The sequence below is a fragment of the Hypanus sabinus genome, chromosome 28, assembly GCF_030144855.1.
Source record: "Hypanus sabinus isolate sHypSab1 chromosome 28, sHypSab1.hap1, whole genome shotgun sequence".
NCBI lineage: Eukaryota > Metazoa > Chordata > Chondrichthyes > Myliobatiformes > Dasyatidae > Hypanus > Hypanus sabinus.
In genome coordinates this window covers 28,789,543-28,817,491 of record NC_082733.1, presented here as the reverse complement: position 1 = coordinate 28,817,491, position 27,949 = coordinate 28,789,543, and the positions used below count along the sequence as shown (strand labels likewise).

Here is a 27,949-nt window from a genome sequence, read left to right as displayed (position 1 = left end):
CTAAGCAGAAACTCCGACCAAACTTCAGGAGGATATCTCCGCCCGCAAGCAGCAGTTAATGTCGACTGGGACAACATATGCCGGTCAGACAGCGCCCCATTCCCCTCCATAGATGCTGCCTGACCCGCTGAGTAACCCCAGCGCGCTTTGTTTTGTTCCATGTTCCAACGTCTTCAGTATCTAGGGTCTCCATCGGGGACAGTAATCGGGGACAGTAAGCATTGGAGCCGTGTTCACAAACCCGCTGACAAGTGGTCCTAATCCGTCTCTCTAAAACTCAGGAATTATCGAATATCGAGATTTCAGATTCACCTTTTGAAACGGCCTCACTGTGACAATCAATTACCCTTCTGAGGGATCACAAAATTACATCTGTTATCATAATCGTAACTCCCTTACGGGAAAATACTCAGCAGGTCAGACACCTTTGTGGGGTGAGGAAGGTTTTTGATTTTCACTTGTTTGCATGTTCAAGTTTATTGTTGTTATCACAGGTATACAATTCCATGAAAATTAACTTTTTTTACAGCAGCTCAGTACATTGCAGGGTGAGGGCAGACATAAATTAACATAATTTTAAATTAGCATCAGACTTATACAGTCGGTGGCCACTTTACCTGATATAGTGGCCACTGGGTGTATGATCGTGGTCCTCTGCTGCGGCAGCCCACCTAATTCAAAGTGCTTGGTGACTGGCGTGTTCTGGGGTCGACACCGAGGATCGGGGCCCAAGGGTCGAATCAGAAATCCAGAAGTCGAGGCCCATTGGATGGAGCCTGAACCTGCGAATCACTGCAAGTGACCCAGAGGCCGAAAGTCAGGGTCTAAGTCCGCTGGAGGCTGAAGGCTGAAGACAGCCTGTCTGGGGATTGGAGGGCCGTGCCTGTGCGTGGGTGGGAGGGAGGAATGGGGCTTGTTTTCCTGTTGTTGTTTTGTTGCTTGTTATGGTTTGTGTTCTGTGCTGAGCATTGTCGGCATGCTATGTTGGCGCTGGAACGTGCGGTGACACTTGCGGACTCCCCCAGCACACCCTCAGGTGTGTTGGTTGTTGACGCAAATGATTCATTTCACTGTGTACTTCAATGTACACGTGGCAAATAAATTTGGATCTTGAATCTTGAACCTAATATTTGAGGTCCAACACCCTGGCGTGCTGACTTGATTGTCTCCATCTTTTTCGTATTGACATATTGAGTTGAATGACCACAGTATTTTGCCCCTAGTGTGTAGGAGATTGGTAAGGTTTTGGGAGACTGTGTTGAAAATATGAGGGCAAAATAGGATTAGTGTGATTGGTGCTTGATGGTCAGCATGGATTCAAGGGGCCAAAAGGCCTTTCAGCCTGAAAAGTTACCTCCATTCTACAGACCATGCCTGAGATACATTACCTCTTTAGGTATCAGATTTCACGCATTCTGCAGTACTCTGCTTTTCAATCATTTAAGACCGCTGATGCTCCTGCAAGTTTGTATTGAGAGCACTTAAACTGGCCATAAACTTGGATTTTCTTTCTAATGACTCTCAGCGAGCAGAGGGAATTCTGTTCATCAGTTTTACCGACACAGATTGATAAGCGCCCGAATCTCCTTTATTTATTTAAATTCAGCCTTCCTCAGATTAATTCATTCAAATAATCTCATCGGATACTAAATTATCAGAACAGGAAACATATACAGCCATATGCCATATACAATATGTTCTGTATCATTGGAACAAATTCAAGGATAATATTGATCACTTTATTGCAACTGTAGCAAAAAGAAACTTCTAACGTCAATTCCAAACTTAACCGCTACTAATTTGAATTAATGTCCTTTGTTCTTCCCCGTTATTTAAAATTAACATTTTCAGCTAATGAATGCCTGTAATGTGCTCTTCAGGGCTGGACAGCATTGGGCTCCAAAGTTTTTAGAGCACCCAAACTGGTTAATTGTTGTTTAATGAGAGTCTATAATTGTTTAGAATTCCTTGTGCTTATCTCAAGCAACTCACTCCTGGTAATGCAGTATCCTGGTGCTTTCTGTTTAAGCTTAAGTTTGTTCCAATATGCTCAGGGATTCTGTATTACTTGTATTATTTAAGTGGATGCTGATTAGCACTAATCACGGGCTCCTAGTTTTGAGAATGACTGCACTTTGTGACTACACCTCTTCATAACTACAGAGTCTCTTAGAAAATTTGTTTGAGGACACGCCTGTTCAGATTGCTGTTACTCAGCCCCTGTGTTGGTGCGTGACCAAGTGGTTAAGGCGTTCGTCTAGTGATCTGAAGGTAGTTAGTTCAAGCCTTGGCTGAGGCTGTGTGTGTGTCCTTGAGCAAGGCACTTAACCGCACACTTGTCTGCGACGACCCGTGCCAAGCTGTAACCTAGTGCCCTTCCCTTGGACAACATCCATGGCATGGAGAGGGGAGACTTGCAGCTTGGGCAACTGGCGGTCTTCCATTAAAAAAAAACCTTGCCCAGGCTTGCGCCCTGGAAACTTTCCAAGGTGCAAATCCATGGTCTATCGAGACTAAGTTTAATGCTGAGAAGTGTGAGGTTCTACATTTTGGCAGGAATAATCCAAATAGAACATACAGAGTAAATGGTAGGGCATTGAGGAATGCAGAGGAACAGAGAGATCTAGGAATAACTGTGCATAGTTCCCTGAAAGTGGAGTCTCATGTAGATAGGGTGGTGAAGAGGGCTTTTGGAATGCTGGCCTTTATAAATCAAAGCATTGAGTACAGAAGTTGGGATGTAATGCTAAAGTTGTACAAGGCATTGGTAAGGCCAAATTTGGAATATTGTGTGCAGTTCTGGTCACCGAATTATAGGAAAGATATCAATAAATTAGAGAGAGTGCAGAGACGATTTACTAGGATCTTACCTGGGTTTCAGCAATTAAGTTACAGAGAAAGGTTGAACAAGTTAGGTCTCTATTCATTGGAGCGTAGAAGGTTGAGGGGGGATTTGATCGAGGTATTTAAAATTTTGAGAGGGATAGATAGAGTTGATGTGAACAGCTGTTTCCATTGAGAGTAGGGGAGATTCAAACTAGAGGACATGATTTGAGAGTTAGGGGGCAGAAGTTTAAGGGAAACTCGAGGGGGTATTTCTTTACTCAAAGAGTGATAGCTGTGTGGAATGAGCTTCCTGTAGAAGTAGTAGAGGCCAGTTCAGTTGTGTCATTTAAGGTAAAATTGGATAGGTATATGGACAGGAAAGGAGTGGAGGGTTATGGGCTGAGTGCGGGTAGGTGGGACTAGGTGAGATTAAGGGTTCGGCACGGACTAGGAGGGCCAAGATGGCCTGTTTCCGTGCTGTGATTGTTATATGGTTATATGGTTAATGGATGCCTACGTACTCAGCCCCTGCCTCTGTGCTGCATCTGGCATCTGACCATCTCCTTTCCTGAGAGCACAGTAGAGGAGCTTGGTGATCCCGGACTAAACTCAGCTGGGACTGTTCACTTTGATCAATATTTGTACTAATAATTAACACTGACTTCTACTGTATAAATCATGTGCGTTAGCTTCTTCAGTGCACTACTTGAGAATACCCAGTGTTGAGTCTACTAGAGCCAACCCACTCAGTGTTTCTCCTCAACCTCTCATTAGAGCTCTAACCTGGCTCTGCTGTTCTCTAATATTAATCCCAAATTATCCAAGAATTGAAAACCACCCCCCCCCCCTTTTGATTTTAATCTAGCTTTAGGTAGAACTTGATCAAATGCCATTTGAAAATTTAAGTAGATATTGGCTCAGGGTTTATGTTGACAACCATTCAGAAAAAAATTAGAGCAGCCATTTTAGGCAGAATGACTGCTTGACTTGGGAAAAATGCAATTTAACTCTGTAGGTTGGTCTTGTGACCTTTTATTTTGCTTGTATTTATCTACACCCCAAATTTTGTCCTAACTCTCTTTATGAGGGGGCCTTTCAGTCACGCTGAGTTGTGAATCTTCCTCTCTTAGCATCTTCTGATGTTCTTTCTGCCCCTCAAAGTCCAACCCTAGATCCCCATCGTGAGAGGTGGAAATGGGTCAGTCTGGCCAAGAGGCTGTATAGGCCAATCTCCTCTACAGTGGATTACAGAAACATTGATGAATTCCAAGCATACCATCAACTTCGTGGTGGAGATGGGAGGCCATTGATGGCCTAAGCTTCACCAGGAGCTAAGGGCCTAAGAAGAAGATGTTCTCTCTGATATTGCCCCCTTTTTACATGTTAGAGCAATTCTAATGTGTTTCCATGTAATCTCAGAGATCCTTTATACCCTTCTCCCTGCAGAATTTGTAAACAGCATTCGTTGAGATTGCTTGGAGTCCTTTTTGTTCAAAATTTGTTCAGTCTCTCAACACTTTGCAGTTTTTCGCCAGCAACATTCCACTCATAGATGAACAAGCAAAGTAATTACGTATCTGGCATTCTTGAATCCAATCTCAGCAATCATCATTTGGTGAAAATTCTTCAGGAAACATGCAAAATACTTTTTCTAAAGGAGGGGATGTGCAGGAAACTCATGATTTGCATTGGTACCTGCTCTTAAAATGATTGCATTCTTCAATCACAGGCCATTTGATCCATCTAGACTCCACTGTCCTTTTGTGGAGCAATTCTGTCAGATCTAGTTCCCTTGTCTTTCCCCAAAGCACTGCAGTTTAAATTAACTTTTAAATTGCATTATGAAAACCCAGATTGGCACTGTTTCTACTGTCCCTACTGAAACGATCAGAATGATTCACCCTCAGGACTTCAAATCCAGAGCAACACACACAAAATATTGGAGAAACTCAGCAGGTCAGGCAGCATCCGTGGAGGGAATAAACAGTCGAAGGTCTGGGCCATTGTCTTTCATCAGGGCTGGAAAAGAAGGGAGCAGAATCCAGAATATGTGATGAGGGTCCTTGACAAGGATGGTTTAACACAAATGCCAGAGTATTGTAAGCAAGGATTGAGACACAGTATCAAACCAGACCAAGAAATGAGCACAAAATTAATTAAGCGATGATAACACTAAAAGGGTTTACGATTGAGCACTGAACCTCTAAGTACTCAATTCCTCACGCCCTAAATGTGATTGCCAATTAGTGGGACCATCCTGAACCCTTAAAGGAGATGTGCCAGCTATCCGTACCTCGGAGAGTTGGAGCATCTAAACCCTGGAGGCTGGTACAGTCGGGAGCGTCTTGTAACAGGACCCCCTCACCTACGGCTGACTCCTGACGGCCCTGGCTACTTGGAGAGATAGTTATGGTTGTCGTGGATGAGAGTCAGATCCAAGCTGTCTCTTTCAGGCACCCAGCACTTCTCTTTGGTTCTGAATCCTTCCTAATCCACAAGGCATTGCTGAATTTCCTGAACAGTATGTGAGTCCAGAAGTCTTCTCACCGTGAATGTCTGTTCCCCCTCGATAAATCTGTGTGGCAGCAGGGCTGACGGTAGTGGGTCTAAGTGGCTGGTGCAGGCAGTGTTTAATTTAGCAATGTAGAAGGTGGAATCGATCTTTAGGGTCTTGGGGAGCCGCAAGGTGTAAGCTTTCCTCAGCTTTGAGTGGTCCAATGAACTTGTGTGCCAGCTTTCTAGATTCCACCCAGAGAAGCAAATCATGAATGGGCAGCCAGACCCAGGAGGTGGGTGCCCACGGTCTTTCTGGGACAGTTAGGGGGTGGAGGGTCTCTTCAGTTCGGGTACAGGGCTCCTTGCTCCGGGCGCACAACTCGCATGCCTGGACGCACTGCCGGACCTCTTTCATCATGTCAGGACACCAATACCTCCTCTTGATAAACTCAAGAGTCCTGGCTACCCCAGGGTGAGCGCCCATTCTCGACGAATACCCCCAGTGGAGTTCCTGAGACCAGATGGGACTTGGGATGAACCTCCGACCCGGAGGATCGTTCTCCGGAGTCTTCCTTTGCCCTTGGGCCTTGCAAACAAGAGTGTCAATTCCCCAACAAATTGACACTGTCACTCTGGCTTGAAGCAAAATGGTGGTAGGCTGCTCGTCTAGTTCTGGTTCATCAGACTGATGGGACAAGGCTTCTGGTTCTTTGAACCCAGTTGGTAGGTCAGGTTGAAATCAAAGCAGTTAAAGAACAAGGACCACCTGGCCTGTCTGGAATTCAACCTCTTCACCTCCTGAATATAAGCCAGGATCTTGTGGTCTGTCCAAATGATAAAAGGGTTCTCGGCCCCCTCTAGCTAGTGATGCCATTCTTCCAAAGCTAACTTAACCACAAGAAGCTCGCAATTCCTGATGTCACAGCTTCTCTCTGCCGGGATAGGTGCCTGGAGAAGAATGCACACGAGTACAGTTTACCATCTGAGGATGAGACAAGATGGCATCCACTCCGATGTCTGAGACGTCCATCTCCACAATGAAGGGAAGGTCCGGGTTAGGAGAAGCCAGGCTGGGAGCTGCTGTGAACCACTGTTTAAGCTCTGCAAATGAAGCTTCTGCTACAGTAGTCCATACAAAAGGTCCCATGGATTTCTTCATGCCCTCAGCAGAGCTGTCAGCGAGCCAAAGTTTCCACTCATCACTCTCCTTTATACGGACCAGATTTTATGCAATCCGCAGATCTAGCTTTGTGAATACTCATGCTCCTTGGATCATCTCAAAGGCTGAATCCATGAGTGGAAGGGGGCAACAACTCTTGGCCGTTATGCAGTTTAACCCCTATAATCAATGCATGGCTGCAGGCTACCATCTTTCTTTGGTATGAAGAAGAAGCCTGCACAGACGGGTGAGGTGGAGGACCGGATGAACTCATGGCAAAAGTTTCCTTTATATACTCCTCCATCGTGTTTCTTTCTGGGCCTGAGAGTGCATATAATTGACTCTCTGGGGGACAAGTACCAGGCATCAAGCCTATAGCACAGTCATAGATTCAGTGCAGTGGAAGAGTCAAGGCCTTTCTCTTGTCAAAGATCTCTTCCAAGCTCTTGTAGACAGAAGGGATTTCAAATGGTTTGGGTGTTGCTATCTCCTCCAGACCTTCCTTCAAGGATAGCTTCTGAGGCTTCTTAGAAGGCAGGGGTGATTTGACAGATCTCTGAACCCCCTCCCTAGGTTCACAAAGCTTATTTAAGAATCAGCGGCCAAATCAGAGTCCAAATTCCCATCTGTCTCCTCAGGCGATGGGCAGCAAAACATTACAGATGATCCTTACGGAGGTCAAGCCTCGATGGAATCTGTTTGCTGTCACGTCCTGAGCTGCCCTTATAGATGCTGTGCCTCTTTGTGGGCACAATGGAGAGCATGTTGGAGCTCTAGTGATGTGTGATGACATAATTGCTCTCTGTTCTATAGATAGGAAGAATTAAATTTTGGGGTTTTGTATACAATGGTGGCCTGTTCCTGTGTGGTATTCAATGTTCTATGTACCCTCTCTAAATGCTCTTCATCTTATACATCTCTAATATATTTCCAGTCAATCTTCTCTGCTCCAAAGAGAACATCCCCAGCTTCTCCACCCTGACTTTGTAGCTGGAGACCCTTGCTGACAAAACCATTACAGCAAACCGGTCCTCCCCTTTCTGTACAGTCTTCACATTCCTCCTGAATCGTGGTGACCTGAAACAACTCTTCAGTTGTTCACTTAACAGTGTTCTACAGAGAATCAACATAACTCTCTGTCTTTGAGTTATCTTCCTCTATTCCTGAAACCCAGTATCATTAATAACTTTCCTCTCAACAAACCCTACCACAGTCAAAGATGCGTGCAGTTTATATAGATCCCCTGTCTGTGCATACCCTTTGGAACGCTACCAGTATATCTGTAATGCCAATGAGGTTGCAAAATACCGTTCAATTCCTAATCACACAACAATCAAGTAACATGTCTTGTTTTATATGTTCATGGCCATACTGGAAAATGTCACTCAAGGACCTTTAATATTTCTGTTATTAAGTTGCTCCTCCAAGTGGACCAGAGTCTTGTCATTGGGTTTGGAGGCTTGCATGCCTCTTAGAGCAGGAGAGATATGCTGGCTGGAGTCAGGACTTATGCTTTGGCTCTTAGTAGAGTCACCCATGCCGAACAGGTCAAAGGGTAGAGGCCAGACCAAGAGTGGTCCACCTGTCCTCCAGATTCGGGGCTAATAACCCTGACAGGTAAAACAAAACTGTTATGGAAACAGCAATGAAGAATCCTTCTACATCTGAGTGTGATGGTATTCCTGAGTCTCCACCCAGGAACTGCATGACTGACGGTAGTGAAAACTGGGAAGAAGTTACTGACACGATGAAGGAAGCCTTGAACACCGCCAGAGATGGATGACTTAAATGCCAGCGGCAGAACGGACAGTAAGTATTAAGCTGCTGCCTTCATTGGCAAATTGCAATTATAACAAAACATATTGTTCTTGACTTAAGAAAAGTGATTGAATATTATGTTTTCAAACACAAATTTGGTTGGATTGTCATCATTTTCTATGCATCCAGTAAATGAGTAAGGTCCTACAGGAATCACATGAAATTTCAGAGGGCTAAAAGCAGCAGTTCTGTGAGCCTGAACACCATTTATTTCAGAAAAGCAATGAAGTAGATTTATCTGGTGCATGTACATTGGCAGTTTAGCCATGTTGCAAAATAATTAAAATTTTGCACACATTAAACACAGGTAACTCTGGAACGAGACCGAATGTTGACATGAGGCAGTGTAGAGAACAGTCACTTTTTACCATTTAAGTGTGAATCTGGTATCAAATCAGAGTTCAATGGAATGGACAGGGAGTCCATTAAATTCTTTTGACTCTTAATATTAACTTAGAGAGCAGAAATTCCTTCCTCCCTGCTCTGTAAATATTTTTCTTGTTATTATCCATATTTTAACTCACATTTGTTATGTAACCAATTGATGGCAGTGCTCCTTTCTAAACAAGGTGGTGAAAATTCCAGTCAAGGAAACACCAAGCAGCACAAACAGGATTCTGCCTGGTTGCAACCTAAACTGGGAGTGCACGTTGGAGAGTTCATTGAACAGAGATCACACACACGAACGAGCACCTACCACAAAAACGCATGCACACTTATACACACACCACACATCCACAATACACCCAAATGCTCACACACACAAACACACACATTCATACACACAAACATACAGATATCACAAAATCTCACACACACAAACATACATACACAGAAACACACACCCCACTTACATCATCATCATCATCATGTGACATGTCATATGACGTGGGTGATCATGGATACCATGATTGTTCTTGGCAATTGTTTCTACAGAAGTGGGGGTTTGCCATTGTCTTCTTCTGGACAGTGCCTTTACAAGATGGGTGACCCCAGCCATTATCAATACTCTTCAGAGATTGTCTGCCTGGCATCAGTGGCTGCTTAACCAGGGCTTGTGAAAAGCAACAATTGCTCATACGACTGTCCACCACCTATTCACATGGCTTCTCATGACCCCAACGGGGAGACTAAGCAGGGGCTACACCTTGCCCAAGAGAGGGCTGGAGGCTAGCGGAGGGAAGGAGTGCCTTCCACCACCTTTGGTAGAGACACATCTCCACCCTGCCACACTTACATACCACACACACACACACACACACACACACACACACACACACACACACACACACACACACACACACACACACTGTAAAGAGGTAATGCATTTGGCTCACGGCTCCAGTAACCCGGGCTCAGCCACATTCTCCAGTGCTGTCTGTCTGTGCGGAGCTTACACGTTCTTCCTACAACCCACTGTGATGTTAACTTACTCCCAGCATAGGTGGTTGGTGAGAAAATATGATGCCAGCTGTGATATATATATAGTTTCACTAAGTATTCTTGTTCATTTAAATAATTAATTACAAGTTAAATGTAAAAATATGTTAATTGCATACATCATCACATCACCAAGAGATACGTGCGTGCTTTGCTTAAAAGAAAACGAACTACTCCCATATTTTCAGACTCCCATCTTCATTTGGTTTAATTTAATATTTTGACATTACAAAACATAACGGATAAGTAACTAGGGAATAAATGAGGGAACCAGACAGATGAGGGCTTCCATTGACTCAACGGGCTGAGTGGTCTCCTACGAAGGAATGAGCTTCCTGCGATGCATTATCTATAAGTAATGAATATCAAGCTTGCTTTAGATTGCAGCTGTGGTGTCTGATAAAGTTGACATCTAATCGCTAAATCAAAGAACTTTTAGTTCTTTGAACTTTCATTATGCCTTTGATTCCTTCTGAATTTATTGAGTGAAGTCTGGTTACAGGACACTAAGCCTGTTTACCCCAGACTGACTCAGAATAGCTCCTGAAGTACTAAGCCTCATAATAACTTCTTTCAGAATACTTGCTTATCTTCAAACTCAGTTAAACGGCCAACACTCTGAACTTGTGTCAAAATTAGTTAAATTTGCAGCTAGGCCAAATTAAAGCCATTTGAGAGCAACACGCACTGTAAAGGCTGATTTATACTTGTGCGTACGGGCTACGCCGTAGCCTACGCAGTAGCCCTGATTTTCACTTCTGCGATGGCTCTATGCTGTAGCGAGCATCCGTTGGTGTGCGCCAGAACGCTAGTTGGCGGTGGGGTTTCTATGCCACTGTGTTGAGTTTCTTCATGAGAGACATGGACGAGGAAATGCATTTCAAACATTTCTGCATGTCGGCAGGTGGATTTGATGATTTGGTTCATCTATTTCGCATCAGTGTACAGACATGCGGAGAAGAAGCAACCGGAAATGCGAAGCTACCAAGCTGACCAATCACAGTTTTTGCAGTCTACGTCGCCGTGACGCGTGAGTTATTTTTTTGGGGAGGTGCACGTCACCCTACGGCGTAGGGTATGCGGTACCTACGGTGTAGATGCGACGCACAAGCATAAATCAGCCTTAAGAGTGATTTTAGCAGTTAGCTCAAGCAGCAAATAACTAACTGACTTCAGCCACTAGCCTTAAGATTTGAATATGAATTGTGGACTAAATCCAAAATGCAGCTCTGAACAATGGGTCCTGAAGAACCGTGAACTGTTCATTGGAAACACAGACAAGGCTGATTTAAATTTGTTATTTGTGTGTATTGGGGTGTCTATAATATAGGTGTGAACAGGGAGGTGTGATGATGGGACGATCCAGGCTTTTCGAACTGTTACAAAGAAAGCATCGTAAATATGGATTTGTTTCAATTGTCCTGAATTTTTCTTTGCTCTTGAGCATATAAACTGTCATGTAGTCTAGCAGTACTTCTCTCCAGAGACTTCATTCATGCAACAGCTCAGAAGGTCAAACAGCATATATGGAAAGGGAAAAAGGAGTCGATGTTTCAAGGCAAGATCCTTCATCAGGACTGATTAAGTGGGACCTGATGAATTGAGTCCCGATGAAGGGTCTTGGCCTGAAACATTGCCTTTTTTCTTCTTTGCATAGATGCTGCCTGACCTGCTGAGTAACCCCAGTATTTTGTGTGTGTTGCTCTGGATTTCCAGCATCTGCAGAATCTCTTGTGTTTATTAATATCGTTTGAGTCCTCCATTTATAAAAGCGGATCACTCTAAATTCTCTTCTACATTCAGAGGCATTACCAACATTGCAAACTATGGGACATTTATGGTCCAGTTGTTTTGTTTATTCTGGGATTTGAGTCACTCTGCACTTTGTCTCTGAGCAGCATGGAAAGTTCTAGTAAACCAAGTTACTGTTTCAGTAAACTAAACATATCATGGGAAAGTGGGGAGGGCTGCTACTGGTGTTAAGGGCATTGGTGCGTGGGATTACTGCCTCCAAGTCAAATACAACTGAATTCTAAACTACTGCAGCTGTGACTATGAATTTGGCTGCAGTTACAAAGTTGCTTTAAAAAAATAAATATTTAAATCTGAAGAAAGCTATTTAATTCACATTGTCCATTCCTGCATGGAACACCAATTTAAGGATATAAATGACCATTCACTTCATTCCTAAATTGAAAGGACAATAGAAACAAACTTTCAAAATGGAATTGAATCTCCGTTTAAAAGGGAATAGCGCTGGGAATATTGGCAAAATCTGAGGAAATCTGCTAACTTTTTTGGAGTTAGCAGATTCCTGATGGGCTTAATATCTTGCTGATGTTAAAAACAATAAAAGGGCTGGAGACACTTAGCAAGTCAGGCAGTATCGCGTCAAATTTATCGTCATTTAATGGTAGATAGGTATACCATCAAACGAACAACATTTCTCCAAACCAGGGTGTAAAGCACAGTAGAACACACAACACACATAAGGCATAATAACTAATGAAAGTAAGAATGAAGTCTGCAGATGCACGAAGTAAACTAATGTGCATCAACTAAATTTTGCATGGTACAGGACTGATTAACCAGAGACACTTTGAATGTGATACGGCAGGGAGTTCAGAAGCCTAATGGCCTGGGGGAAGAAACTGTTTCCCATCCTGACCATTCTTGCTTTTATGCATCGGAGTCTCCTGCCTGATGATAGAAAGTCAAAGAGGATGCTGGATGGATAAGTGGGATCCTTAATAATTCTAAATGCCCTACATATGCAGTGCTCCTGATAAATGTCCCTGATGGATGGTAGGTGACCCCTATGATCCTCTCAACTGTTCTTACAGCCCTTTGTAGGGACTTCTGGTCCAATGCTCGGCAGCTCCCACACCAAATGGAGATGGACCTTCTCAGGATGCTCTCAATGGTGAGCGTGGTAAGTGAAAATGAAATCAATGCTTCAGGTCAAAGACCCTTTGTTAGATACTGAAGGTTCTTAAACTCGAAATATTCACTGATACTCTCTCTACAGATGCTCTCTGATCTGCTGATTGTTTCTGGTATTTGCTGTCTTTTTATATTTTCATTGGCTTGGTGATGTGTTATAGAATTCTATGAATCTATGACATCATATCCTTCTAGTTAGTTTTAGCCAAAACTTTATCCAATTAGTTTCAAAGTGCTTTAATTCAGCCAAAGATCACTACACTGAACTGATGTCATTGAACATTATCAGAATGTCAGAAGGACAACTGGCCAATTGGCCCATTTGATGGATTAACTCCTTCTATGATTCCTCCCACTTCTAGTGTTCTTCTTTCTGAGTTTCTCCTGAGCCACACCCCCATCAAATGCCTTCTTTTTGCCACTAAACCTTTTGCTCAATCCCACACTCAAATCCCAGGGAATGTCCAGCAGATGTCCAAATCTTTCCAATTATTTATCTGATAAGGCTCAACGTGGAGAGCATTTTGCCTGACACATTCAGGCAGAGTGACTGGGAGATGCATCTGGTTTATATTGGTGGGTCAGCAGCTTTACTCTGTCTTGGTAATTGGTGACTGAACGTGAAGACAAAGTTCCACAACTGGTTTGGCCACTGATTATGGAAGTTCATCTTAATTTTGAGTTTTTATCTCACATTCAGCAGGAATGTAGTAGAGTTCGGGGGTGGGGGGGGGGGGGGAATGTGTAATTCTGGTCTTATTTCACTTGTTTCTCAAACATAAAAGAAGCTGGCCAGTGGCAAAGCGGCATCCACACTGGGACAAATCCAGGGTTTGAATCTGGCCGGCTCCTTGCACAGTTTCCATCCATGCTGGTTTGAGCAACTCAGCCTCGTAAAAATCAGACAAAGTTCTAAAGGATCGGCAATGTTGCCGCTGACGTGCCACGAGGTAAGGAAAGGAACAACAAACACGAAAAAGGGGGGGGAGGGAGGGAGAGAGAGAGAGAGAGAGATTGTGTGTGTGTGTCTGTCTCTGTCTAGGTACTGGAATCCAAAACTAATACTTGAAAAAAGCAGTTTCTTGGCGGCATACGTTACCATCCTCAGGGGCTCGGCTGCCAAGTTTCAGATATCTCCTCTGTTCAAAAGACCAGCACTGTCATTTTAGCATACGCAACATACCCTAGATTTCCTTACAGTGGTTATAAATGTACACAAAATGTGACAGTCACTGCCAGTGATATAACCATTGAAATATTGCCATAGAGTTAAGCAGCATGAATACAGGCTGTCTGGCCCAACTCATCCATACCAATCAAAGTGTCTATCTGAATTAGTTCTGTTTAGTTGTTTTCAGCCCATATCCCTCTAAACCAGGGGTTCCCAACCTTATTTGTGTCATGGATCAATACCATTCACCGAGGGGTCTGGGAGCCCCTGCTCGACATCTTTTAAACATTGTAATTGTACCAACATCTTCTCCTTCCTCTGGCAGCTAATTCTGTACCCAGCACTTTCTGACTGAAGCATTTTCCTCTCAAGTCCCCTCCAAGTATTTTCCCTCTCAGCTTAAATCTATGCCCTTTGGCCTTAGAGGCCCTTACACTGAGGTAAACACGGTGAACATTAACCCCGTCTTTGCCCCTCATGAGTTTATATATCTCTGTACGTGGAATTCAGATCCAATAGAGAATTGACTCTAAGCTCTAAAGGGGGCTGGCAGAGATGCAGGTTGTAACCTTGTCCACTGTTCTCGGGTTTCACCTAAAAATATCTGCAGCCAAGGACAGCTCTTCACAGCTGAGATATTAATAGTCTAACCCCGGAGACTGTGAGCGCAGTTAGGCCTTGTAAAGAAACAACGAATAACTGGAAGTTACTGAGGCTTGTGTTTGGTTCTGTTGCTGGTGGAAGCGTGTTCGTGCGGATAAGGCTCCTAACTGCTACTCTAAATGTCGCTGCTAACTCCCTGATTGTTGGTCGGAGACCTGAGCTGCTCAGCTCGACCGCACCATGCTGCCGGCAGCGGGTTCCGTGCGAGTGAGAGTGGAGGCCGAGATCTTCACCGTGGAGAAGCGCACACTGATCAAGGGCAGCGAATACTTCAGGGCTCTCTTTGAGTCTGGCATGCGGGAGTGCTCGATGGAGGAGATCCACCTGCAGCAGCTGCCGGCCAGAGGGTTCGCTTTAACGGTGAGAGTTCTGCAAGGGGACCACCCCATTCTGAACAGCGAGGAGATCACTGATGCCATTGAGTGTGCAGGCTTCCTGCAAGTGAAGCCTCTGACTGAACATCTTATCAACATCATCAACTCCAAGAACTGCTTGGTGATGCTCCAGACAGCAGCAGTGTATGGGCTCTTTGAACTCTTCCATGCATCTGCTCTGTTTATTAGAGATATTTATTCTAACATAAGGGAGGACTTGAGCTTTCTACCTGAGGATCAGTTGGACTACATTGAATCCCTGTCTCCCAGTACACTCGTGGCTGTGGCCACTCATTCGCCCTCTTCTCAATATCTTGATGATCATTCCAGAATGATCTGCTACTTGGACGAAGCAGAGAATACTTGGAGAACTTTGACCTCATTACCCGACAAAGCTAGCACATCTCTCGCAGGTATTGCTGTGGTGGACAATAATATCTACATAGTTGGAGGTGTTGATGGACTGAGCAAGCAGGTCGTAAAGCTTAACTTTTGCTACAATACTGAAAGGAACAGCTGGAGTGAATTTCCCAGTATGCAACACCTACGTCACAGCCTAACATTGACAGGGCAAGATGGCTGCCTCTTTGCCATTGGAGGAATCTACAAGAATACAGTGCTCACAGCTGTGGAGAAGTACCATGTGGCATCCAAGACATGGTCCTTCGCTGCACATCTTCCCAGACCTGGAGAGGGGATAGCCTGCACACGAGCAATGAGCCGGATTTTTGTGTGCCTTTGGCTTCCAATGGACACCACCGACATCTATGAATACAAGACCCATAGGGATGAATGGTTTCTTGTAACCACACTCAAACGCCAGCAAAGTTACGGTCACTGCATGGTGGCCCATTTGGACAATCTGTACGTCATGAGAAACGGACCAGCAGATGATTTCTTGAGGTGTTTCATCGACTGCTTCAACCTCACCAGGCAACAATGGATGAGCATGTGTGGCTATTATGTCAACAGTAAAGGAGCACTTTTCACGGCAACCATCAGAGGTGATAACGTTTTTACAGTAAACAGAATGCTGACCCTAGTCTATGACATACAAAAGGACAAGTGGAAACCAGCAAGGGAGGGAGCTGGATTTCCCCAAAGTGGCTCCATGCACGCCTTCTTACTTCGGCTGCCAAAGAGGGGGCTTACTGCCCTGCACCAGAACTGACCAAGCTTGCAATGTTTCTGGGTTTGATTCTATACACAATAAGGTAGGCAAGGGAAAAATACATCTTGAATAGCTAACTCAGTCATTAATAGAAAATACCTTCGCTCTCCACAGGTCCATCGGGCAGGAGATACAGGAGCTTTAGGTCACATGCCACCAGGTTTCAGAACAGTTATTAGCTTACAACCATCAGGCTCCCGAACTAGTGTGGATAACTTCACTCGTCTCAACTCTGAACTGATTCCACAACCTACAGACCCAGTTTCAATGACTCTTTACAAAGCAAGTTTCAGTATTTGTAATTTGCACAATTTGTCTTCTTTTGCACATTGGTTATTTTTCAGTCTTTGTTTATGTGTAGTTTTTTATAAATTCTATTGTATTTCTTTATTTTCCAAGCAAATTAATCTCAGGGTAGTATATGGTAGCAAATTTATGATAATAAATTTACTTTGACTTTGAATTATTTAAGTAATGACACAATTATCTTTTCTTTTCTGACCACATCAGTGACATCAAAACTTATTGGGTCAACATGCAAGTTCATTTTGTATATTTTCTGAATGCTAGCTTTACAGTTTCCTTGACTTATAATCAATCCTCATGATCTCCCCAGGAATGGGAATCCTGAGTAATTATTGAAGAAGCTTTGCCAATGGATATCGATGTTAAACTTCACCAAGGATTAGCAGAAACATATTTCTTATTGTCTTCTTCCGGCATTTGTTCATTGGATAAGTTTGCTGCATCAAAGACCTAAATATATTATTAGAAAAGTAAATAAGTGAGTTTGATGATGCTCCTGATTTGGGACAGGAAATTTAGAGTAATCTGCCACTTCTACTTTCTTTCTTCACCAATAGCAATAGGTGAAGGTAGCCCCAGAACTCCGTGCAATTAAACTCTGTATGCTGAAACAACCCAGTCTATTAAACACTATTAGCTTTGCACTAGGACAACATATGACACATTATGAAGGCAGACGATGGGAGCAAGTTTCTAAATTGACAACTTTGACAGGACGGTGAATGAGGGGATGGCTGGCAAGCGAAATTTAGTACTTAACAATGCAAGATGCTGCAGTTTGGTTTGTACAAGGAGAGGAAGGCAAATCAACTAGGGAAGAACAAAAACAGAGCTGTAAGCATAAGAGATTCTGCAGATGCTGGAAATCCAGAGCAAGACAGAAAATGTGAGACAAACTCAGCAGGTCAGGCAGCATCTATGCAGGGGAAGACCCTTCTCAGGCCAAGATCCTTCATCAGGACTGACCCAAAACATCAACTGTTTATTCCCCTCTATGCTGCCTGACCTGCTAAGTTCCTGAAGCATTTTGTGTGGTGTCATATGTGTTCTGTTTGTTTAATGTAGCAGGCTGGGAAAGTGTTTGAGATTTTTATAATACTGGGATTTCATGAATATAGGAGCAAAGACCTTTATAAGACATTACAATCCAGTATCCAGTTCTGGTGTTCCAACAAAGGGAAGATATAAAATCTTCAGAGAGGGTGCAGAGGGGATTCACTAAAATGAATCCAGGGTTGAGAGACGAGCGGTGGGGGATGAGTTAGAAAAGTTGGAGTTTTCTCCTTGAGACAGTTAAAGCTGCAAACAATCTGATAGAGCGAGAGATGTCTAAAATGAAAAAGACAGAGAGAAGAACTGTTTTCCTTGTGGAAGGGACACAAGCCAGGTGAAAGAAAATAATGCAGATTGGCAAAATAATCAAGGGGGACATGAAGGTTCAGGGGTGCTTTTTGATATTTGGAAATGCTGAGGTAGTAGGGGAGAAAGGGTCAGTTGTTTTCAGAAAGGAACTACATAATAGTCTAGACCAATTGGATGAGAACGATGTAATAAAAGAAACTAAAATATGCTGAGCCAATAAATATTGCTATCATTGATGTGGTTAGAAAGGAACAGACCGATTTTTCCTTTAGATAATATTCAATAGAAGAATAAAATAAAATGCAGTTTTTTTCTTTATTCTGTTGTGCTGACTATATTTTCAAGCTGAATTCAACTAGTACCCTATTGATTTTTCAATTTTGTTTATTGAGGTACAGTGTGGAATAGACTCTCCTGACCCTTCAAGCCACAACACACAGCAGTCCCCTGATATAATCCTAGCCTAATTCCTCCTTCTTTGGACTGTGGGAAGAAATTGAAGCACCCGGAGACAACCCACGCGGTCACAGGGAGAATGTACAAACTCCTTACAGGCAGCAGCCGGAATTGAACCCAGGTCGCCTCTACCGTAAAGCATTGTGATAACCACTAGGCTACCATGCTAGGATACTCTATCCCCGTTATTAAGATACAGTCCAGTCCAACATTTTAACGTCATGTGTGGCTACCAACATGTCCAACCTAAACAAGGATTATTATCATAGTAACTCCCTCCAGTTTGGTCACAGTCCACATTAAACATTATTTTAAGGAGATCTAACCTTCTACTCCTTGTAAAGAGATTATATTCCTAGAATTCATGTTAAAATGACTCAATGGTCTATTAAAACATTTTTATTACTCTCCCCATTCCTTAAATTAATTTATTTTAACTATTTTAAACCAGTTATGATTTTATTCTCGTAAAGCGTCCAACATTCTGCACCATTAGTACTCGATCTTCATGAATTTCCCATTCATCTGTTTTTTTTTCTATTGCAAGTACTGGCCAGTCACAGTTCCTGCTCTTGGTACACAAGGAGTTAAACCTAACCTAATTAGAATTAATTCCTAACAAGAGAAAATCTGCAGATGCTGGAAATCCAAGCAACACCCACAAAATACTGGAGGGACAGCAGACCAGGCGGCATCTGTGGAAAGTTGACCTGCTGAGTTCCTCCAGCATTTTGTGTGTGTGTGCGTTGCTAAAAATAATCCCTGACCCATAGACATTAGCTTACCTCTAGCAGATATTTGAAAATCTAGATTGAATACTAATTCTAATTCTAGATTCTATTTCCTCCTTCACCATACTCATAACATAGTTTTGTATGTGTTATCTTTTTTAAACAGTCTATATAATTTAATCTTTTGGAACGCCAGCTTTAACATTTGTGAAAAATTGTTAGCTGTTATTTCCCCTTATCTGCTATAACATAGAAACAAAGGGACAGGAGTAGGTAACTTGGCCCTTTGGGCTTGTTCTACCAGTTAATCTGATTTGGGCTGTTCATTGGCTAATGTTCCCTGTATCTGCTTTCTACTCGAATCCCCTGATTCCTTGGCATTTGAAAGTATTTTCAAACTGTCCATTTAAACATCATTAGTGGTGTATTTTTGCGTGCTTCAAATGCATTTTGGTGTGATATTAAATTGGTAATGGTGCTCAAATTGGTGGGTCAAACAACAAATACAGAAATGTATGCAAAGCTCTTCCTGACAAAACAGGAGGAATTAAAGATTGACTTAAGAAAGTTTGATACAAGAAAGAAATGTGAAACCCTTAATAAATAGATGAGCCTCAATACTTAGAAAAATACACCCATAAAAATCTATAAAAGTACAAGCACAAGAGATTTTGCAGAAGCTGGAGATCCAGAGTAACACACATATAATGCTGGAAGAACCCAGCAGGTCAGGCAGCATCTGTGGAGAAGAATGAATAGTCAACATTTCTGGCCAAGTCCTTACATTAGGGCTGGAAAGGAAGGGGGGAAAAGCCAGAATAAGAAGCTGGGAGGAGGGGAAGGGGAAGGAATACCAGCTAGAAGGTGACAGGTGAGGGGGAAGGTGGGTGGGGGTGATGTGAGAAGCTGGAAGATGATAGGTGGAAGAAGTAAAGGGCTGAAGAAGGAGGAATCTGATAGGACAGGGCAGTGAATCATGGGAGAATGGAAAAGAGAAGCATCAACATGGTCATGTCTGCTTTATAAAGAAAAATCTAGGTCTTTATTAACCAGTAGTTTAGTTGTGTAGAGGAGTGTTTGCTCCATGAGTAGAATTATTTGACAAATTATTGGCTTGGAATCTTCCAGATCATGTACACTTCTCACTGTTATAGTTAAAATAAGAAAAACTGAGTGAACCTTCCCTTTGAGAAAATAAATAGAAGGAATATACAAACTTCCACAATTAGATATTTTGTAAATAAATGAACGCATTTGACTTCAAATCAAATTAAAGTTAAAGTCTGTCCCGAGCCTTATGCTCATCAGGCCGATGCTTATGCCAGTTTCCGTGGCGTGAAGCAACTGAAAGTATGAGACCCCCCCCCACCCCCGGGGAGGACACCAGTATATCAAGAGATTAACACCCCTAGCATTTTGCCAGTACCCATTTTCAGCTGGGCAAACTGGGTTAAGTCCTTGCTCAAGGGCTGCCTTGGCTTGAACTCACAACCTTCAGATTGCTAGTCCAACACCTTAACCATTTGGCCACGCGCCACACTTCAAATCAAGTGTGTTCAGTTTCATATCAGAGAATGGATACAGTATACAACCTGAAAATCTTACTCTTCACAGACATCCATGAAACAAGACACCCCATAGTATAAGTGGTAGAAACATCAGTACCATGAAGCCACCTCCCACCACTCTCATCACACAAACACCAGCAGAAACATCGATCCTCTGCCTTCCCCCCACTTGTTCAAGCAGAACCATGGACCCCCCCCTCGCCGCCCCCATGATGTACACAACAGCAAAAGCCCCATAAAGAGACCTTAATCCAGACCCTGTCAAAAACTACAGTCATAGCCCAGTACTTCGGTATCTCAGACAGGCTCTCTCTCTCCATCGAGGGACAGAGAAGTTGCTCCTGCAAAAGCAAGAGTGGAGACCAGCAACACGCTGTTCTGATGTTGCAATCTTCCACATCACTTCTCCAAAACCTCTGACTCGAGGACCGACAGACTCTCACTCACCATCAAAAGAGAGCAAGAGGGAGGGGTTCGCTCGAGTACAGGGACCTTCTTCTGACTCTGGCACCACCTGCTATCCAGATGTTTCAGCCTCCCATGACGCTTCGAATGGCAAGGAACTGGGTTGTCTGCGAGACCACTCCCAGAAGCCGCAGGTCTTCAGGGCATTCCTGGAGATAGCAACGCACCAGACTACAGAGCTAGTCCAAAAACCCACCGCTTGCGAAGAACCATAGTTTGAACTGTAGATCACAGACTCTGACGGAACTCCAACCACGTTGAAAAGAAAGAAAAGACATAAGAGAAGAAGAATAAGCTGTTTCATGGACAGACTTGGAAAAGCCACCTGGGTTTGCAAAAACCAATGGCACCATCTTTCCTAACCCTTCTTCCAATTTGAACTTTATTAGAGTTTTTCTTTATGTTCTAATTCTTCCATTTATCCAGTATCTGCAGGGGAAAAAAAAATCACCATATATACAATAAATGTGTATGAACATTGCCAAACAAGCTGGATCTGAGATCTGGAGTTTTTGAATGAATACTTGCTTCTCTGATTATTTAAGAATCCGATAAGTTGTGGAAGGTGAAGGAAGCCATGTTGGTGATGCCTCACCAATCACATAAACAATTTGTAAATTCCTTTAACTCTTAGAGCTAGGAGGCCACTCAATCCTAAAACAGTGAGAAGTGATTTTCTAGCTTTTATGCACTTGGTCTTATTTAGCTTTTTTTTTTGCTCAGTTGACCCTGGATTAAAATGTTCCCTGTATTGAAAGGATCAAGATACCATTTCTTCAAATTAAAACAACTGATTACAGCAAGAACTCTATTGCAAAGTGCATAATTCTATAGGACAAGGATTTAATTTAAAAATTGATTGGGGCACTTGTTGACAATGTTCAGGTAAGTGGCTAGTATTTTCAATGGCCACCATAACTCTTAATGTAGATTAATGCCAGGTAAACAGTGCACACTGTTAAAAACCCAAAAAGTGATCCTGACCAAAGTAAGGATTTCTTTGTTGGAAATTAGTCCCTGGAACATAAAACCTGGCATTGGAAAACCAAGTGAAGCTATGCCTCAATGTGCTCTCCTTAAAAAACAATACCAAGGAAAAACAAGCAAAGAGCACACCTCCAGGTTCAGGAACAATTGTCACCCTTCAACCATCAGGCTACTGAATCAGCGAGGATAGCTTTACTCACCTCAACACTCAACTGATGACTGAATGCAACCTATGCTCACTTTCAAGGACTTTACAACTCATGTCCTCAGTATTATTTATTCACTTATCGTTATTTTTTTTTTTGTATTTGCAGTTTGTCTTATTTGCAATTGGTGCCTCAGCTTTTGTGTGTAGTTTCTCAATGGTTCTTTGTTCTACTGTGAATGCCTGTGAGAAAATGAATCTCAGGATAGTATTTGGTGACATTGATATTAAATTCACTTTGAACTTTGCAGAGACGGTGCTTTTCATTTCAGTCACTTACCCCTTTATATTGCTGATACAAATGGAAGTCAGGAATTTTTTTTGCCAGAAAATCGATTCTAATGAGTAGCTGGTGACAAATGACCAAATCCACAAATCCAAAAGAGGTCAAGAGAGAAGGTGAGAGGAATTCTTATGGAGGGCGGGAGGGAACTCTGTGTACATTGCTTGAGGTGACAGAGGAAGGAAAATCCCCAATTCACAGAGGCAGAAACGTAAGGAATAATGTCAGAATTATAAATAGAAACTAGTAACAGAACAGAGGAAAATGAGAAATCTGCCTTGAACTTCATTACAGAGAGGGAAGGGCAGCAGATTTCTAAGGGTGGAGTCTGCTTTTAAGAAATTACTGTTTCGGCCTATTGCCTCTGGCCATCACTGTACCTTCTTATGGGTGGCCAGCAAAATGTTAGTGCAGCCCTGTGAAAATATCCACAACTGAAAATGTTTCTAGTTTGGACTGCTGTCAACATCATTAGGAAGATGTTGCATATGTGGAAAACTCAGTCAGATTTTTCTTTCGTTCCTGGGCACCATTGGCAAGGCCGGTACTTGTTACTTACCCTCAACTGCATCTGAGCAGAATTCACTTAACATTTAAATAATGAACCTTGCTTTGATGTCTTGGAAGGGGTGCATTGTCCATTGTGCTAAGTGTTACACCTGCTGATAAAACTCCTCCCTCACCTCCATTCAGGGTGACAGGCAGCACTTGCAGGTGGGCCAAGATGAGGCCACCAGGGTGGAGGGGGTAACACCTTATGTTCTGTCTGGGTACCCTCCAACCCGATGGCATGAGTATCGATTTCTCCTTCTGGTAAACAAGACTTCCCCTTCCCCCACTCCTCCTCTGTTCCCTAATCTGAGCTTTTACCTTTTCTCATCCTATTACTTTCCCCTGGGTCCCCTCCTCATTCCCTTTCTCCCAAGGTCCACTCTCCGCTCCTATCAGATTCCTTCTTCTCCAACCCTTGACAATTCCCACCCACCTGGCTCCACCTATGACCTTCCAGCTGGCCTCCTTCCCCACCACCCCTCCTTTTAATTCTGCCATCGTCCCCAGTCCTGAAAAAGGGTCTCGGCCTGAAATGTCGACTGTTTATTCATTTCCACAGACGCCGCCTGACCTGCTGATTTCTTCCAGCATTTTGTGTGTGTTGCGTTGGATTTCCAGCACCTGCAGACTTCCTCGTGTTTATGAAAAGAGCATATTTTTAAATTTCCATCTTCGGCACAATATAATTCTATGAACTAAATGCCCATTTTCATATTTCAGCAAAGTTCTCGGATGTTCTGATTGTGAGTCAATATAATGTATGTAGTTGGACCCAATGATAAAATTCCTCTGAGGAACAGCAGCCTGATACGATCTGTAATGTTTAACTACAGAAACTAAGCTAAGGCAAAACATAAATTAAGCAGTGCTGGCGATGTGGCTACATACATGTGTGTATGTTGGAGTGGAATTATTGTTTCCATGGTAGCAGCTCTTACTAATTGAAAACATGACTAGAAATTAAGATGGAAGCAATTACATGAAGGAACACCTAGATAAACTATCTTAAGAAACAACCCAAATATGCAGTATACCTATTACAATAATTGCATGAAATGCTGTTAATAAGTACCAAACATATTGTGCTCAATTTTGGCCCGTTATTTTATTCGGAGTTAGAAATAAAAGCTGTTTTAACTTTATAACTTTATGGCCATGTGGCTTTTAAAATACTGTTCAAATATATTCTCCTTTTCTCGCTTGGAGTATTGTGAGCACATCTGGACCCCTTATTGAAGAAACGATGTACTGACATTGTAGAGGGTTCAAAGCAGGTTCATGAAAATGATTCCAGGATTTGAAAGTCTTGTCAGATGAGGAGTGTTTGATGGCTCTGGGCCTCTACTCACTGGAATTCAGAAGAATGAGGGGTGACCTCATTGGAACCTGTCGCATGTTGAAATGTGGATGTGGCGAAGATGTTTCCTATGGTGGGAGAGTCTAAGACCAGAGGGGACAGCCTCAGAAGAGAGGGGCATCCTTTTAGAATGGAGTTTAGGAGGAATTTCTTTAGCCAGAGAGTGGTGGATCTGTGGAGTTCATTGCCAAGTCCTTGGGTATAATTTAAAGCAGAGGTTGATAGATTCTTGATTGGCCAGGGCATGAAGGGGTACGAGGAGAAGGCAGGAGATTGGGGTTGAAGAGGGGAAATTGATCAGCCATGATCAAATGGCAGAGCAGACTCAAGGGGCTAAATAGCTTAATTCTGCTCCTATATCTTATGGTCTTACTGTTTGACTTTTAATGACATTTTTTGTTGTACAAGTTTCTTCTTCACTTGCTTTACTTCTCTGAAAAAACTTGGAAACAGCTCTCAGGCCAAGCTATCCAGCACAAAACATTCCGGCTCCACAAATTGACGATAAAGCCAACTAATCTTTACTGACTGACCCGTTATCTTTTACAAGCTGCCTCTGACAAGTTATATATAGGTAGAATGGTGCTGAAGCTGATAACCATGAGCAATTAGGCATGTTGGCAAGAAGTCAAGCCTTTTGATTTCCACTCTTCAAAGAGAGATTGCAATGGCAGAGATGTTTAAAGTAATACACTCAGAAAGTAGCAGATGTGTTCCAGTATTCAGTGAAAACCAGTCTGAAATGTTCAGCTGCGTGCCCTGGAGGTATTTGAATATTGATTCCAGCACACACATGGTATTTCCTCTCAATCACTTTGATGATACTGAACATTTCTACTTTGTCCAAAGGTTGAGCAAGCAAGGTGAGGGGGGGGGGGATATAGAGTTCTATAAATGATAAGGAACATAGAGTGGCCAGCCAGTGTCTTTTCCCCGGGGTGGCAATGGCTAAAACGAGAGGAAGTACCTTTTCAAGCAACACATACAAAATGCTGGAGGAACTCAGCAGGCCAGACAGCATCTGTGGAAGTAAAGTACAGTCGATGTTTTGGGCTGAAACCCTTCGGCAGGACTGGAGAAAAAAAGATGAGGAGTAGATTTAAAAGGTGGGGGGGAGAGGAGAGAGAAATAGAAGGTGATGGGTGAAACCGGGAGGGGGAGGGATGAAGCAAAGAGCTGGGAAGTTGATTGGTGAGAGATACAGGGCTGGAGAAGGGGGAATCCGATAGGAGAGAACAGAAGGCCATGGAGCACCAAGGGGGAGATGATGGGCAAGCAAGGAGATAAGGCAAGAGAGGGAAAGGGGGATGGGAGAAAGTATGGGGGGAATGATGTCAGAGATGTGTTTTTTTTGCACAGAGTGGTAAATGCATGGAACACACTGCTGAAGTTGATAGAAACAGATACATTAGGGGCATTTAAAAGACTCTTAGATAAGCACATGAATGAAATTTAAAATGTAGGGCTATGGGGGATGGTAGGATCTTGGAGTAGGTTGTGGACTGAAGAGATAATATTGTGCTGTACAGTACTATGTTCTATGTTTAATGCCTAGGTTTTTGGCGAGCATCCTGATTTGTGTCTGTCTCCTGTTTTCTCTTATGTAGTTATTTTCCATTTTTTGGCAAGATGAACCTTTTATACATGCTCATGCTGTTAGATATTCATGACCAAGTACCTTTATTCATTTTGCAGTATCTGGCCATAACTTGTAATAACAGTCATCATTGCTCAATACCTACCACCACAGAGGAGGTGGCGGTGAAGCTGCCCTCTTCAGCTTTTGAACTTTTTGACTTTCGTCTAATGTTCTTCAAGAACACAAAGCTGCAGAGCTGATTTCCTACTGAACGCTCTCAGGTAAGAATAGAGTGATCATAGGATTATCTAAAACTACAACAGCTTATGCCCTGCCTTTGCAAAGCGCTCCATGTTTTTCTGCCAGGATCAGAGCCCACAGTAGTAACTCTTCAGCGCTCTTAATTTAATGGGCTAAAGGGCATCATTATAATTAAACTGAATTGAGGTCACATCTGTATTGTTGTAGAGTTCCTAGTCATTCGGCACAACAATTCAAAGTAAATTTGAATTATTGTGCCAAATGATTAGGGACTCTATAACAACATAGTCACTTCAATTATGACTTTGAGCTTACAATAATGTTCATGACCTGAAGTGTTTACTGATTTCACATGGGAAAGACAACATATTAAGCACAAGAAGAATTAAAACACTTCTCCCAAAAGCATATTGTCCCACCATCAATAAATGTATCTGCATGTAATTATCTGGAGGATGGTCACATTCATAGTACAAAGGAGTTGTAATAATATTGCCAGATTATTTTCATCCTGTGGAAAACTCATCCTGTGAGAAGCTGCAGTCATCACAGTTGGAGCAAGGGTTTTGAACTTTCCTTACTGGGTATCTATAAACAAATTGGCTTCGATTTCAAAGCATTTGACTCTGCACTCAAAGCTTGTTTTTCTAACCACTGCTAAAGCTTCCTCATTACTGTACAACATCAAGACCTAAAAAAATTCCTACTGAATATTTGACAAATACTAAGTCTGTCAATAATTTATAAATTTTACCACTGCAAAGAGAACTGAAATGTCTGAAATAGTAAAGCTATAGCTTTCTCAAGGTTGGAATGAACACAACATAAATAATATCTGTATAGGAACTATATATATAAGTTTGTAATAGTTCAGTCAGTAATTTTACGTTGAACCCATACAACCTTTTGTAACTTATTATGACTATAAATTATTATATATGCACATATAATTCTGTACCCCTGCTCATTAATACACATGTCTAATCAGCCAATCTCATTACAGGTACTCAATGTGTAAAAGCATGCAGAGAGTGGTGCAGTTGTTGTTCAGACCAACATTGGAATGGGGAAATAATGTGATTTAGGTGAGTTTGACCATGGAATGATTGCTGGTGCCAGACAGGGTGCTTTGCATATCTCAAAAACAGTTGATCTCCTGGGATTTTCACGCACAACAGTCTCCAGAGTTTATAAAGGATGGTGCGAGAAATTAAAAACATCCAGTGAGCAGTAGTTCTGTGGGCGAAAATGCCTTGTTAATGAGAAAGGTCAGTGGAGAATGCTGGACTGGTTCAAGCTGACAGAAAGGCGACAAAAACTCAGATAACCACATGTTACAACAGTGGTGTGCAGAAGATCACCCCTGAATGCACATCACATCAAACATTCAAGTTGATGAGCTACAGCAACAGAAGACCACACCAGGCTCCACATCTCTGCTTAATAAAGTAGCCACTGAGTCTATATAATAGAGCAAAAATATTGAGGTAATGTTCATGGGTTATGTAGCATTCTGAAATTTGATGGCAGAGGGGAAGATGCTGTTCCTATCTTTTACTCTATAAATGATTAAAAATATTGAATACTATATATTGACATGATTCAAATGTATGATTGTACGTCTATTAAAAATTAAAATTCAGTATGAGCTTCTTTGTTTTTTTAATGATATGAATGAAATAAAGCTGTCAATCTTTGTTCAGGAACATTAAGTTCCTGCAGTTTTTGTGGTTTCAGTATGATCTTTGGAATATATTAATTGATTAAAAGTTTACA

At 42.5% G+C, this 27,949-nt stretch overlaps 1 protein-coding gene and 1 long non-coding RNA gene across 7 annotated transcripts; both read left to right on the top strand.

Annotated features, from left to right (window-relative positions):
• The first annotated feature begins 344 nt into the window (after positions 1-344).
• LOC132382536 (uncharacterized) lies at positions 345-27,949 on the top strand. Of its 6 annotated transcripts, XR_009508377.1 has the most exons (7): positions 345-434; positions 8,180-8,290; positions 10,644-10,769; positions 12,583-12,671; positions 21,673-22,540; positions 26,029-26,193; positions 27,177-27,949. It is a non-coding gene; the product is annotated as an uncharacterized LOC132382536 (long non-coding RNA). The 6 variants fall into 6 exon arrangements; XR_009508378.1 differs by lacking the exon at positions 345-434 and having other exon boundaries at positions 443-8,290; positions 22,393-22,540; XR_009508375.1 differs by lacking the exon at positions 345-434 and having other exon boundaries at positions 443-8,290.
• Positions 13,681-18,046, top strand: kbtbd13a (kelch repeat and BTB domain containing 13a). Its single transcript, XM_059952827.1, has one exon. It carries the CDS (start codon positions 14,697-14,699, stop codon positions 16,059-16,061), a length of 1,365 nt encoding a protein of 454 aa, XP_059808810.1. The 5' UTR covers positions 13,681-14,696; the 3' UTR covers positions 16,062-18,046.